Genomic DNA, 16487 nt, shown 5'->3' on the forward strand with positions numbered 1-16487 from the left:
TAAGTATATATTCTTTATGTACTAATATTCCATTTCTTTATACTCTTTATATTCTATTATATAGAATATATATATTCTTTCTATTCCAATATTCCATTATATATATTATTATACAATTATATATTTATATAATGGGATATTATTCAGCCATAAAAAGAATGAAACCCTGCTGTTTGCAACAACATGGCTAGAGCTAGAAAGTATAATGCTAAGTGAAGTAAGTCAGAGAAAGACACATACCATATGGTCTCACTCACATGTGGGATTTAAGAAACAAGTGAGCAAAGGGAAAAAAGACAAATAGAAATAGACTGTTAACTATAGAGAACAAACTGATGGTACCAGAGGGGCGGTGGGTTGGGGGTTAGGGGAAATAGGGGATGGGGATTAAAGAATACACTTAACCTGACGAAAAAAATAAAATGATTAAAAAATAAAAAGATACTGAAAAAATAGTACAGTAAATATGCATTTTGACTATGAGAGATGTTCATTTTTAGAAACGATGGGGGAAATGTGTATTTCTGAATTAAAGAAATTGAGCAGTTCATGAAGAAAAATTTTACTTTGCCTAAACAGTTTAGAAGTAAGTCTAAATAACTTAGAAATGACTACAAGCATAATTGTGGAGATGAGAGCTAGAGAAAAAGCAGTTATATGTGAGCATTGTTAAACTGGATTCTGAAATTCTTTTCCTTGGCCAAATGATACTCTATATTTATAATTTCTTGGGTTTACTTTGACAGAGATCACCCAGTTACTAATAGTTATGGTTTACATTGTAAATAAGTCTAAAAGAATATAAAATACACAGAATAAGTTGTCAAGTAGGAAATTTATTTCCTTTTAAATTGGAGGTTAGCTACTTCTGTCCATGTACTCACTAATAATTTACCCTGACGTTTTTTAAACCTCTGTAACTTTTTGGTAAGGTGTCCTGAAATGTTCATCTTGATGAAGCCCAGAAATAAGCTATCTCTTGTTGTTATAACCGACCTTCGGGAACATCACATATTAATTGAATCTGAAAGCTTTAATCTCAATGTGAGTTATCTAGGAATGGATGGAAGTTAACTTATTTAGATACCTCTTGCCTGACATGTCAAAAACTGACCAAAGCTAAGTTTTCGTTCAGAGTATGCAAGCTACTACTTCATGTAGTGAATGATGGGAGTTTCAATGAAGATAGAGAAAAAAATTCACTGGGGGGAAAACATTGTAAGTGAAAGTGTAGTTAGGTGTTTTCTGATTTTTTAGTGAGTATAAAAAAGCAGACAGCATTTGAAGTTTTATAATAATATAAGATTCCCAAATATGAAATTTATGGCCACCTCCTTTTAAACTTAGATGAGGAAATTGATCAAATTCCTTTCCAAGGTAATTATGATAATAAGATCAAAGTGGGAAGTAAGGAGCCTAAAATAGAAATGCTAACAATTATGGAAATTTAACAGTTGGTTTTAGTTGGCATTTATAAAACAGTTTTAAATTTGATTTTTTTGGTGTGTGATCATGTTTTTAAAGATAGCCATTTTTGAGGCAATTAGTTTTATTGACAAATCATGTTTGTGAGGAAGAGGGGTGAAACCTTGATTTGGACTAATTGGACAGGAGGTTTTCTGAATTTAAAACCTGAGTATTACTATATGAAAAAAATGTATGCTAGGTGCTAATTTTTATTTCTTTTAGTGTTCACTACTCAGTAAGTAGTGTTCTCTTCATTTTGCTGATAAGCATACTGAGCCAAGAGATTGCATACAATGGTAAAGGTTGCACATCCATTAAGTGGAAAAGTTAGGATTTTTTAACCTGTAAATTTCTAAAGTTTTTTGAGGTTTATCCTAACTTAAACTCTAGGGAACTTTCTGAACCCCAATCAGTAGGTAAAAATGTTTGGAATTTAATACTACTTTTCTGTGAATATCTGTTTGTAAATTTCTTTCCCAGATACTTAAGCCAGCTTTATTCCTTGAACTTGGAAGAAAGAAGGTTGGGTGGACTTTAGTCTAAGTTATAATACTAAAATGCTACATTACCTAGGCAGATCACTTAACATCCCTGAGATCTTTTTCCCTAATGGTAAATAACTACCTCAGAAGGTTGTTTGGCAGGTACAATGACAAAGTCTGTCCTAAGGAAAGGTAATGTAAACTGAGTAGAGGGAAATTGGGATATTAACTCATTTAGCTACACATTCAGATAAAACAGACCCCTTTTTTTCTCTGAGGGTCAGAGAACTCATTATTCTTATGCTTTCTTAGGCTTTCATATCCTTGGAGCCTTGCTGTTCTTTTTTTATGTATATCCTACATTCTTTCTCTTTTTCCAAAACGTGTCCCACATCTCCACTCATTTCTTCAAAAAAAATTTTTTATTCAATCCTCTGTAATTTTCTCCATCTGTGTTCATAATTTAAAGTCAGTTCACCCAAAGGATCTCATATTCAGTATCATGCAGTTCTTCACGAATCTCATATATGAGTTTCTTTCTTTTTTTTTTTTTTTGGAAATTCGCATTTCTTTTTTTTTTTAAATTTTTTATTATATTATGTTAGTCACCATACAGCACATCCCCGGTTTCTGATGTAAAGTTCGATGATTCATTAGTTGCGTATAACACCCAGTGCACCATGCAATACGTGCCCTCCTTAATACCCATCACCAGTCTATCCCATTCCCCCCACCCCCCTCCCCTCTGAGGCCTTCAGTTTGTTTCTCATAGTCCATAGTCTCTCATGTTTCATTCCCCCTTCTGATTACCCCCCTTTCTTTATCCCTTTCTTCCCCTACCCATCATCCTAGTTCTTATGTTCCATAGATGAGAGAAATCATTTTTCTTCAGAGTTAATTGCTATAACTTTCTGGAGAAAGTGTCTGTTTATCAAAATTGAAAGTATACATATTCTTTGGATCCAGAGTCTAATTTCTGAGAGTTTATGTGGCAAATGGAAATAACAGTATAACAAAGATATAATATGCAAGTTAACAGTACATAAAGATATATACATTCTTGGTTTTTTAAATAGCATTATTTGTAGGAGCAAAAAATAGAAAACAGGTGCATTAAAAGGAAGGGATGAATAAATGTCTATGGTGTAAAGTATTAGATACCTCTTAAGAATAAGGTAGCTCAGTGTGTTTTTATTGAAAAGGATGGCCGTGATATGTTACGTTTTCAAAAAAAGGAAGTTCCAGTATAAAATGCATGTGAGTCAATTTTTATTTCTGTGTGTATATATAATCCCTTCATATATATTTTTATATGTGAAAGAGAAGGCATGGAAGTATATGTATTGAACTGATAACAGATTATTTTGAGAATTGAAGGGATTATTTGGAAGGTATTTAAGGAAAAATTACCTTTACTTTTTATTATTGAATTATACAAACATCAGAGCTTATAAAATTAAATAGTTGAACTATAAAATAGATTAAAAAGAATATATATATACAAATACACATACGTATTTTGATATTAAAAACTTTAAACATGGAAGTAGAGCTTCAACAATTATTAACTCATACCATTTACCCCATTCTTGTTACTGTTAGTGGCATTAAGTTCTTTCACACTGTTGTGCAGCTGTCACCACTATTGATCTCTAGAATTTTTTCATCAGCCCAAACTGAAACTCCACACCCATTAAATAATAACTCTCCATTCTCTCTAGTCCCTGGTAACTGGTATTCTTCTTTCTGTCTCTATGAATTTGACTATTCTAGGTACCTCATATAAATGGAGTCATATGATAGTTATCCTTTTGTGTCTCATTCATTTCACTTAATGTAATGTGTTCAGGGTTCATCCATGTTGTAGTATATATCAGAATTTCTTTTTCAAAGATGAATAATATTTCAGTGTATGTATATACTGTACTTTGTTTATCTACTTGTCTGTTGATGGGCTTGTGGGTTGTTTACACCTTTTGTTTTGTCCCTTGCATCTGTTGATGAGCATTTGGGTTGTTTCCACCTTTTGATTATTGTGAATAATCCTCCTGTGCACATTGGTATGCAAATGTCTGTTCAGTTCTCTGCTTTCCGTTCTTCTACATATATACCAGAAATCAAATTGTTAGATCATATGGTAATCCTCTGTTTAAATATTTGAGGGATTGTCATACCATTTTCCACATTGGCTGTGCCATTTAACATTCCCATCAGAATGCCGTTGGGCTTCAATTTGTACATCCTCACCAGTATTTTTTTTCTGTTTTTTGTTTTGTTTTGTTTTTTGCTAATAGCCATTCTAATGGATTTGAAGTGTTATCATTGTGGTTTTGATTTGCATTTTCCTGATGACTAGTGATGTTGAGCATCTTCTTTTTTAAGATTTTATTTATTTGAGAGAGAGAGAGAATGAGCAAGGGGGAGGGGCAGAAGGGAGGGCGAAGGAGACTCCCCACTGAGCAGGGAGCCCAAAGCGGGGCTTGATCCTAGGACCCTGAGATCATGACCTGAGCCAAAGGCAGATGCTTAAGCATCTGAGACACCCAGTCACCCATCTTGAGCATCTTTTAATGTGTTTATTGGCTATTTGTGTATTGTCTCTGGAGAAATGTCTAGTCAAGACCTTTGCCCATATTTAAATTGGGTTGTTTGGTTTTTTTTGTTTTTGAATTGTAGGAGTCTCTTACATACTGTGGATATTAATCCCTTATTATGTTTATGATACACAGATACCTCCTGTGGTTTGTCTGGTAGTGCCCTTTGATGCACAGAGATTTTAATTGTGATGGTCAGTTTGTTTAATTTTCTTTTGTTGCCATCATGATTCAAGGACAGGTTCAAGAAATCATTGCCAAATCCAGTGTCATAAAGCTTTCCCCTTGTGTTTTCAGAGTTTTATAGTTTTACCTTTGATCCAGTTTGAGTTAAATTTTGTTATGATATGAGGGATGGATCCAACTTGATTCTTCTGCATGTGGATATTCACTTTAACCAGCATCACTTGTTGCAAAGACTGTCCTCTACCCATTGAATGGTTTTGGCACCCTTCTCAAAAATCATTTTAGCATTTATATGAAGGTTTATTTCTGGACTATTCTATTTCACTGTTTTATATGTCTGTCTTTATACTACCACCGCACTGTTTTGACTATCTTTTTAGTAAGCAAGTGAGTCCTCCAACTTTCTTTTTCAAGACTGTTTTGGCTGTTTGGGTCCCTTAAGGTTCTATATGATCTTTGGGATTTTGGTAGGGAGTGAGTTCAAACTGTAGATTGCTTTAGGTAGTGTTGACCATGATAGCAGTATTAAGCCTTCCACCCCATGAAAACTGATGTCTTCCCATTTATTTAGGTCTTTTAAAATTTCTTTCAGTGATGCTTTGTAGTTTCAGTGTACAAGTCATTAGTCTCCTTGGTTAAGTTTATTAATAACTACTTTATTCTTATTCATACTATTGTAAGTAGTATTGTTTTCTTAATTTCCTTTTGAGATTGTTCATTGTTAATGTAGAAAATGCAAATGATTTTTGTGTATTGATCTTTTTTTATCCTGCAATTTTGCTGAATTCATTTATTAGCTCTAACAGTATTTTTGTGGAATCTTTAGGGTTTTCTACCTGTAAGATTGTATCATCTATGAACAGAGATAATTTTACTTCTTCCTTTCCCATTTGGGTGTTTTGTATTTCTTTGCCTTGCCAAATTGTTGTGACTACTGTGTTGAACGGAGGAGGTAAAGATGGATGTCTTTGTCTTATTCCTGATGTCAGAGGAAAAGCCTTCAATCTTTTACTATTGACTATGATGTTAGTTGTGAGCTCTTTATATATGGTCTTTATTATAGTGAGGTAGTTTCCTTCTTACTATAGTTTATAGAATTTTTTTTATGATGGGTTGTTGAATTTTGTCAGAGGCATTTCTGCATCACTTGAGATGATCATGTGTTTTTTCCCTCTTCATTAGGTATTGATTTTTGAATGTTGAACCATCCTTGCATTCCAGGAGTAAGTCCCACTTTGTCATGGTGTATAATTCTTCTAATGTTTGCTGTTGAATCATGTTTTTTTTTTTAAGATTTTATTTATACTATATCAAAAACTAATGATGTACTGTATGGTGACTAACATAACATAATAAAAAATAATAAATAAAAATAAAGATTTTATTTATTTATTTGACACAGAGGGGGAGAGAGAGAGAGCACAAGCAGGGGGAGCAGCAGGCAAAGGGAGAGGGAGAAGCAGGCTCCCTGCCGAGCAGGGAGCCCGACATGGGGCTTGATTCCAGGACCCTGGGATCATGACCTGAGCTGAAGGCAGAAGCTTAACCATCTGAGCCACCCAGGTGCCCGAATTATGTTTGTTAATACCTTTTGAGGATATTTGCATCAGTATTCATCAGGGATATTAGATTATAATTTTCTTGTGGTTTTGTCTGGCTTTGGTATCAGGGTAATGCTGACCTAATAGAATGAGTTCGTAAATGTTCTCTTTTCAGTTTCTTGGAAGAGTTTAAGGAGGATTGGTGTTCATTGTGATATAAATGTATGGTATGGTTCACTGATCATGCCGTCTAGTCTAAGGGCTTTTCTTTTTTGAGGTGGTTTTTCATTACTGATTCAGTTTCTAGTAGTTTTAGGTCTGTTCAGATTTTCTATTTCTTAATGATTCAGTCTTAGTAGGTTGTATGTATCTAGGAATTTGTCCAGTTCCTCTAGGTTATCCAATTTATTGGCATACCATTATTTCTAGTACTCAAATGGTGCTTTTTATTTTTGTAAAATCGGGAGCAATAGCCACACTTCCTTTTCTGATTTTAGTAATTTGAGTCTTCTTTCTTTTATTTTTAATCAGTCTAGCTAAAGCTTTGTTAGTTTTGTTAATCTCTAAGAAATAACTTGTGGGTTTGTGATTTTTCTCTATTTTTCTGTTCTTTATTTGATTTGATTTGGTTTTTATTTGGTTGTTGATTTCAGATCTTCATATTTATGTAAGTATTTACAGTTATAAATTTCTCTCATAGCACGGATTTTTCTGTATCCCATAAGTTTAGGAATGTTGTTTTTTTATTGTTATTTCATAGTATTTTCTAATTTTCCTTATGATTTCTATTTTGATGTATTAGTTATTTAAGAGTGTTGTTTAATTTTCACCAAATTGTTAATTTTCCATTTTCCTTCTGTTTTTGATTTCAAGTTTCATTCTGTTATGATGGGCAAAGATACTTTTTATGATTGCCATCTTTTTAAACTTATTATGACTTGTTTGTTTTATGGTCAGTTTTGGAATATGCTTCATGTGCACTTGAGAAAAATGTGTTCCGATGTTGGATGTAGTGTTTTGCCTATGTTTTTCAGGTCCATCTGTTTTAAGTGTTGTTCAAGTCCTCTTGTTTACCTTCTGTCTGGTTCTTCTATCCATTATTGAAAGTGGAGTATTGAAGTCTCCAACTATTATTGTAAACTGTCTATTTTCCCCCTCAGTTCTGTTAGTTTGCTTCATATATTTTGGAGCTTTGGTGTTTGGTGTACCTATGTTTATAATTCTAATGTCCACTTCATAAATTTACCCTTTTATCAATATATAATATCCTTCTGTTTTTATTGTAGCAGTTTTTGACTTAAGTCTGTTTTGTCTGATAATAGTATAGCCACCTCACCTTTTTTTGGTTATTACTTGCATGGAATATATTTTCTGTCCTTTTACTTTGAACCTGTGTGTGTGTCTTCTAGGTAGCATACAGTTTGATCATGTCTTTTTAGTAGTTCTGGCAGTCTGCCTGTGGGGAGTTTAATCTACCTACATGTAAAGTAATTACTGATAATGAAGGGCTTACTTATGTCATTTTATTATTTTCTATATGTCTTAAGCTTTTGTATACTCATTTACTCCTTTACTACCTTCTTTTGTGTTCAGTTGATTTTTTTGTAGTGTCACATTTTGATTCCCTTTCTCCTTTCCTTTTTTTGTATATTCTTTAGGTATTTTCTTTGTGGTTACAGAGATTGCATAGAACATCCTAAGTTATAGTAATCTAATTTGAATTTATACCAACCTAACTTTAATTGCATACATAAACTACTCATAGTCTCTCCCGCACTTTTTATTATTGATGTCACAAACTGTCTTTAAACATTTTGCACTCATTAACATAGATTTATAATTATTTGTTATTCATTTGTCTTTTAAATCTCACAGAAAATGTAAGATGGAGTTAACAAACCAAAATTACAATAATACTGGTTAGTATTACAATAATACTGGTTTGTTCATTATTTACCTTTACTGGAGATCTTTATATCTTCACATGGCTTTGAGTTACTGTCTAGGGTCCTTTCCTTTCTACCTGAAGTAATCCCTTCAGCATTCCTATAGAGCATGTATAGCGATAATGAATCTCCTTAGTTTTTATCTGGGAAAATTTTAATTTCTATTTGAGTTTCTAAGCACAGTTTTGCCAGATACAGAATTCTCATTTGACAGTTGTATCAGCACACTGCTCTCAGGCCTCCCAAGTTTTCTACTGAGAAATTAGCTGAAATCTTACCGAGGATTCCTTCTATGTGTTATGTTGCTTCTCTCTTGCTGCTTTCAGAATTCTCTCTTTTCTTTGTCTTTCATCACTTTGTGTCTTGGTGTGGAGTCGCCGTGGGTTTATCCTGCTAGGAGTTGAGATTCTTGGATTTTAGTTTTATGTCTTTCATCAAATTTGAAAAAAAAATTTTTTTTCCCTCCAATAATCTCTTTGATCCTTTCTCATTCTTCTTTTTCTGAAACTCCCATAATGTATATACTGGTCCAGTTGCTGGTGTCCCACAAATCCCTTAGGCTGTGTTTACTTTTCTTCATTCTTTTTTCTTTCTGATTCTTAGACTCAGTAATTTTAAATGTCCTGTCCTCAAGTTTATGGATTCTTTCTTCAGCCTACTTAGTTCTGCTGTTGAACCTCTTTAGCGAATTTCTCAGTTCAATTGTATTTTTCATCTCTGGAATTTTGTGTGGTTCCTTTTTACAATTTCTTTATATTCTTGTTGTAGTACATTGTATCCCTGATTTCCAGTACTTCTTTGTCCTTTTTTTCCTTTAGCTCTTCGAATATCTTTAAGACAGGTATTTTAAAGTCCTCATCTAGGTAAATCCAGTATTTGTGCAGCTTCAGGGATGGTTTCTGAAAATTTCTTTGTTCCTTTCTATAGGCTTTGTTTTTCTGTTTCTTTGCATGTCTTGTGATTTTATTGTTGAAAAATGTGCATTTGGAAAAACAGTCACCTTCCTTATCTTTGCAGATTGCCAAATGTCAGGGCAGTAATCTGATGATTAGCTGGGTATGTTCTGAGGCTAGAGATCAGCCTGCAGTGAAAGTTTGGCCTGGCACTGTATGTGAATTTCTCAGTTCCCCCTGTGTACATGGCTGCTTTTGAATGTCTTAATTCTCCAAAGGGTCTCACTCTAACTTCTCCTTAGGGCCTTAGGTATCTACTATATCTATCCACCCATAATATTCTGCTCCAGGCATTCTTGGGTTTATAGTCCCCCTTCAGCCTTCACCATTGGTGTCCAGTGCTTCTTCCACCTAAAATCCCAGTTAGACAAGACAGACCAGTCCTTCTGGCAGACCCTAGAGAAGGTAGAATGTTTTAAGTAAAGTCAGCCCTATTCTGTCTGGTTTGAGGGAGGAATGTAGAACTGGGCTGCTAGTTCCTTGAGTCACAGACATACTATATAGAGAATAGGGCAAGAACAAATGAAAATGACCCGATCTTTGTTGTTCATGGCATTTTCTTGACTGGGCATTTGTTTGGTTGCTGTAAATCTTTGACTTTTTCCAGAGCTTCTAAAAGGTTAATTCAGCCAGTTTCTGACTTTTTCCAGAGCTTCTAAGAGGGTAATTCAGCCAGTTTCTAGTTGTTTTTGATGTTTCTGTGAGGGCCTGGAACTTCTTAGTCTGTCATTTTGCTGATGTCACTCAAGAATGCTTTTTAAATTATAAAAATAAAGTTAGTGAATGAAATTTGGAGCACACAGAAATGTAGAAAGCTAAGAAAAAAACATCTTACAATTCTACTCTGTAGTAACCACTATTAAAGTTTTGATGTGTTGCCTTTCAGGCTTTTTTTCCCTTTCATCATGCCTTATATTTTGTCCTGTTTTCTCTTGTCCTTCTACCTACCACCAAAATAAATAAGTAAATAAATAAAATAAAAAATTTAAGTTAAATAAATAAAATAAGGTCTCTAAACATACTTTTAGTCAATACAGTGTTAATTTTTGAATTTAGTGTACTTTTGCATTTGGCATCCCAAAATATTTTTACAAGTACTCAAATTTTTCATTTATGCTTCTAAGTGAAAAAAAAAAACTCTTTCTTTTCTTTCTTTCTTTCCTTCTTTCTTCCTTTTTCTTCTTCTTCTTCTTCTTCTTCTTCTTCTTCTTCTTTTAATAAAACACAGGTCAAATTTATTAGATTTGTACACAGTCAGCAGTGGTGATCTCACTGGTCTTCCCATTCCTGGACCCAAATCACTCCATGGTTTCCATGGTATTCATGCCCTCTTTCACTTGGCCAAAGACCAAACGCTTGCCACTCTGAGTTAACAGTGTGGATGAAAAACTGGAAAGCGTTTGTGTTGGGTCCAGCATTTGCCATGGACAAGACACCAGACCCTTGTGCTTCAGGATGAAATTCTTACCATCAAATTTCTCCCCATAGATGGACTTACTGCCAGTGCCATATGGTGTATGAAGTCACCACCCTGGCACATAAATCCTGAAATAATCCTGTGAAAGCAGGAACCTTTAGAACCAAATCCTTTCTCCCCAGTGCTCAGGCCATGAAAGTTCTCTACTGTCTTTGGCACTTTGTCTGTGAACAGCCTGGAGGAGATGCAGCCCACAGCAATGTCGAAGAACATGGTGGGGTTGACCATGGCTAGACAGCGGGGGTGGGGGGGAGCCTCTAGGGCAGCAACATTTGCAAGGCCTAGATATTTCTGATTATCCCCACAGTCTTGGGTTTTATTCTAGTCTTTACTTCTTTATTCAGTATATAAGGGTTAAGAAAGAAGTAGGTATGAAGAACCTATAATTTATTTTCCTTTGTCTTAGAAATTTCTGGAATTTTTACATCTAGAAAAAAGTTGCATGCCCTCATTCAGAGGAGTAAGCCCTGACAACCTAGTGTGGATCTTAACTTTCTTGAGAGCCAATATAAAAAGAAAGAACTCAACCTAGACAGAAACAGTAATGTTAATATTGTGACATCAGTTATTGAGGCTAAAGGTGCCTATTAAACCAACTGAACTATTAACAATAACTAGATTCTTTAATCCTGTGCTATATTAATTGATAATTATAGTATGATTTTTAAATTATTTAGCCTTGTATTATGTATATCTTGAAGCTATTTATATTTTGGTGAAAATTATATATTTGGTATGTTGTACTAAATTTGACATAGGGGTTTAAAGAAGAGTATATGAATCTTAGTGGTAATTGTGTCCTACGTTCTTCCATTCCTACCTCTTACCTCAGTCAGAAGCACTATAAAAAGTAATTACCCTATGATTTTTGGGGGGTTTGGTTTATGGAAAAGTACTCTTAATACTTAAACTGATTGATACATGGGTGAATAAATTGCAAGTACTTTTTTTGTGGTTCACTTTTATACTAAGATGCATTGTGATTAATTTTTCTTTTGTTATCAGCAGATTTCTGCTTTTTATAGTTTTATGATTTCTTTTTTTGGTCATTCATTAATTATCGACTATAATAAATGTTTACACCTAACTTCTTTTATTTTTTATTTCACTGAAGTAGCAATATATAATGTAAACTTGGGTGTTTCTTTCATAACTAACTTTGGTCTCTAGGAATACATTACTGTTAAAAATGGAGACTGTTGTATTAGATACATTACTTTTAAAGAGCACAGATTGTAGAATTACAGAGCTAAAAAGATTCCTTGGAAGCATGAGTCTAATTTTATAGGAAAATGAGGACAAAGAACTTACTCTAATAGGGAGTCTTATAGTATGTTTTCTAATGTCACTTCTTTGTTCCATCAAGAATTACTTGTATAAAGCAAGTTTGATTATAGTATTGGTTGAATATTTAAGGTTGGTAAAGTGGCCAACTTTAACACATTTTTCCTCCCCCATTTCTCTTAGGTGAATCTGGACTCGGAAAGTCAACATTAATCAACTCATTATTCCTCACAGATTTGTATTCTCCAGAGTATCCAGGTCCATCCCATAGAATAAAAAAGACTGTACAGGTATGTACATTAGTATTGTTAATTGATGATAAGCTGGAGTAATGTTAATACACACAAAACACATACTATACCTTTTATTATGCTTCCCTAGAGATAGGTTTTATATTTGACCTAATCCAATGTAAAATGGTAAACGTGATTGATGATTAAAAAGAGGAAGGGTGAGCACAGGTAATCAGAGGCATTATCTTGACTACAACCTTCTAAATTTGTCCCTAGGACCCTCTTTGAGATTATACCGTGATGTAGTAAATAATACCCCTAGAGTTACACTGTGCAAATGGTAACTACTTGCCATATTTAGCTATTAAGTTTGAATAAGTTAAAAGCAAATAAAATGTAAAATTTAGTTTCTCAGTTACACCAGTCACATTTCAAGTGCTCAATAGACATATGTGGCAAGTGGCTACCATTTTGGGTAGTTTAGATGTATTTCCACTGTTGAAGAATGTGCTAATGAACAGTGTAGAGAAAACATGATTTGCAGAAAAGCCATCATTATTTAAATACAGTGTTCTATATTACTCAGTGGCATAGTCCCATATGATGAATGGCAATTTCAATTCGTTAAGGCTCTCAAGCTATGTGTAGTCTAATTTAGTACTTCTCAGTCTTTAATGTGTGTTCAGATCAGCTTGTTAAATTTAGTTACTGTTTTTTTTTTTTATTTTTTATTTTTTTAAAGATTTTATTTATTTATTCTACAGAGATAGAGACAGCCAGCGAGAGAGGGAACACACAGGGGGAGTGGGAGAGGAAGAAGCAGGCTCACAGCAGAAGAGCCTGACGTGGGGCTCGATCCCAGAACGCCGGGATCACGCCCTGAGCCGAAGGCAGAAGCCCAACCGCTGTGCCACCCAGGCACCCCTAGTAATTAGATTCTTAAGAAGTAATTCTGTCAAGTGAATATTTTGTTTCTTTTTTTAAAAAAGTTTTTTCTGTTCAAGGAATTTTTTTTGTATCCAATTACTTGCAAAAATGTACAGTACATTGCTTATTTATTTGGTCATCAGTTTTGGATATTCTAACCCTAAGCAAGAAGAGGAACTTTTAATTTTTTAATTTGGGTATTTAAATTCAAGATAAGTAAACTATGTACGTAGAAATGATAAAGAAACCCCACAGTATAGATTCCTAAGCTCAAGAATATTTAGTCTAGGGGCACCTGGGTGACTCAGTTCGTTAAGCATCTACGTTCAGCTCAGGTCACGATCCTGGAGTCCCAGGATCGAGCCCCGCGTCAGACTCCCTGCTCAGTGGGGAGTCTGCTTCTCCCTCTGCCCTTCACCCCACTCGTACTCTCTCTCTCTCTCTCTCTCAAATAAATAAATAAAATATTTTTTAAAAAAGAATAGTCTAAAATATGTTAGATCTTAATGGTCGTGTACCTGCTGGTAGTGCACTTGGTAATTACTGCTGGTGAGAAAATTAGCTGAGCCCTCTTTGTAGTTCTAGCATATAGCGTAAGGCCAGGCTTGCATTAGTAAGTCACTAGCATCTTCCAGGTACTATTCCAAGCAGTTTACGTGCATTAACTTATTTAATTCTTACAACAACTTTATGAGGTAAGTGGTATTATTACTGCCATTTTACATATGTGGAAATTGAGGTACAGACATGGTCATATCCCTGAGATCACGTAGTTATTAGAGTGACAGAACTGGATACAAATCAGCAGTCTGGTTTAGTGTGTATTCTATCAAATTATGCTGTCTCTATACTGTTGATAATACATGTTAGTTTCATAGGTTAACCAGTTCTTAATAGGTGGATTAGCTTTCTTTTACTACATCTCCCTTTTTAATAATGTTTCATCCAACAGCTTTTTTGTTTTTTTTGTTTTTTTTCTTTTTTTCTTTTTCACCTTTTCTTTTAAAAATCTTACATAGGGAGATACTTTCCCAACTAGGCAATTTAGACAAAATGAGGGCAAAATGATTTGATCAGTGAAGTCATCTCTTCATCATAATTATTAATATGTGAAAATAGTTAAAATAACATAAAAAATGCCTCTATAAGCAAATAAGGGGCTGATTCATCTTTTGTTAGCTAGTAAGGGATTCTTACAGGAAGGGATTTTTTTGTTTTACTTTTTAAATCTCAATTAGTACATACATGGTGTTTACTGTTGCTTGTTAGGTTTGAATTTGCAGTCTGGACTCAAGGGTAAGGACTTCCCTTTAAATATTAAGCTTGAAATTCCAATAAACTACTGCTGGGTAGGTGATGAAAGTCAATTAACTCATGAAAATTTTGTACCTTACCATGTTTTATTTTACTTTGCTTAATAAAGACAAAAGAACAATATTCTAGCTTTCTTGATTCATCCATGCAGTGATTTTTGCCAGTGTCTATAAACACATGAAAGTAGCAGCACTTGCAATTTCAGGAATTCAACATATAGAAATCTAACTCGTCATACTCTGTAGCAAAGGATTTGCTAAAATAATGAGAGATTGCTTGTAATGTAGTTATAATTGTGTGTGTTCTGTCATGGTCCACATATTGTAAAACGGATATTAAATAAGATTCATTATATTGTTGTCAGTGATTCTTCATATTGTGAGACTGAATATTTTTCCTTTTTCTTATCTTTTCAATTTTATACAGTGACCATGCTTTTATAATTTTTTTAAAAAATGCCTTTCAGAGAAGAAAATATAAATACCAAAAGATAAAAAGTATTTATGAGGAATAAGAGTCATATTAAGAATTGATTCTAGGTCAGTTCAACAAAAATCTGTCCCCGAAAAGTCCTTATACCAAAAATAAATTTGCCAAACAAATCAACAAATTTATTAAAAATACTGATAGACTGTACGGTACTGTCTACCCTAAACCAGTTGCTCAGACCAAAAAACTTGGAGCCATTCTTAACTCCTTTTTTCTCTCTAAATCCACATGCAGTCCATCAACAAATCCTGTTAACCTCTACTTTCACAATGTATCCAGAATCCTACTGTCTTGTACCGGTCATATCCAGGGCTCTGTCATCTCTCTGCCTAGATTATTACAATAACCTCCCAATTCACCTCTCTGACATGATCCGTGGCCACCATCCCAGTCTTTTTAACAAAGCAGTGAGAGTCGTCTTTTACAGCCTCAGAACAAGGCCAAAGTCCTTATAATATCTAGGAGACCCTAAGATGTGCCCTCACCCCTCTGTGTAACCTATCTCCTACACTTTTCCGCTTTTGGCTTATTCTGCTCTGGCTAAAGCAACATCCTTGCTGTTCTTTGAACAGGTCAGTCCTACCTCAGGGCCCTTACACTTCTTGTTTTTCTACCTCCAGTGTTCTTCCCTGAGATTTCCTCATGGCTTGCTCCCTAATTTTCATCAATTCTCTGCTTCAAAGTTAATTTCTCAGTGAGGCCTTGCCTGGCCACCTTATAAACTTCTTCCAGTCCCTACCCTGGCTCTAATTTGTAAGCTCTGTGAAGGTAGGAACTTCATTTTATTCACTGATTAAACTCAATTCTTAGAAGTGCATCTGTTACATATTAGCATCTAGTATTTGTTGAATGATTGAACGAATGGTTTTAAAAATATATAAGACTTAGTGTTTAGTTGGAATATTTTAAAATTTGATGATCTTTGAAGTTTTGTTAATCTTTTTTTCTTCGTCTGTAAAGTTTTGTAAATCACTATTTAGAATAAGGGAAATAATTTTAAATTTGAGAATTTTTGAAGTTTTGACTTTTGACAGCTTTTTTAAAAGTCTTATTATTTTTTATTTTTTTCTTGAGCGAATTTTTTTTAATATAATTTTTTAAATATGTAGCTTTATACTAAAAGGGCACAAATTTTAGCATGAAGTTTGATGAACTTTGTATATATCTCCAAGTAATTACCACCCAGATTAAGATACTGTAGTACATTTCTAGCACGCTGGAAAGTTTCCTTGTGTCTCCTCTCAGTCAGTATTACACCCAACTCCAAATATAAATAGCTTTCTGACTTCTGTCTCCATAGGTTAATTTTGCCTTTCTTGAACTTCATTTAGATATATATTCTTTTGTGTCTGATTTCTTTCACTGAAGATTATGTCTGTGGTATTTGTGTTGTGTAGCTATAGTTCTTTTTCATTGTTGTATAATACTCCATTTTATGATTGTTTCATAAATTCTATGGTGGATAAGCATTTGGGTTTTCATTTTTTTTCCAATATGAATATTTTTTATTATTATTATTATTTTTTTATTATTATATTATGTTAGTCACCATACAGTACATCCCCGGACTCCGATGCAAAGTTCGATGCTTCAT

General features: G+C 34.0%; 1 protein-coding gene across 3 annotated transcripts in view; it reads left to right on the forward strand.

The window, feature by feature from the left end:
* Positions 1 to 16487, forward strand: part of SEPTIN7 (septin 7) — a 116302-nt gene that overhangs the window by 57723 nt on the left and 42092 nt on the right. For all 3 annotated transcript variants that reach the window (XM_011224199.3, XM_002918653.4, XM_034670436.1), the window contains exon 4: positions 12114 to 12220. In XM_011224199.3, the coding sequence (XP_011222501.1) occupies positions 12114 to 12220 (107 nt within the window). The remainder of the gene's footprint in view (positions 1 to 12113; positions 12221 to 16487) is intronic.

This window comes from Ailuropoda melanoleuca, chromosome 1, assembly GCF_002007445.2.
Source record: "Ailuropoda melanoleuca isolate Jingjing chromosome 1, ASM200744v2, whole genome shotgun sequence".
Classification (NCBI taxonomy): Eukaryota; Metazoa; Chordata; class Mammalia; order Carnivora; family Ursidae; genus Ailuropoda; species Ailuropoda melanoleuca.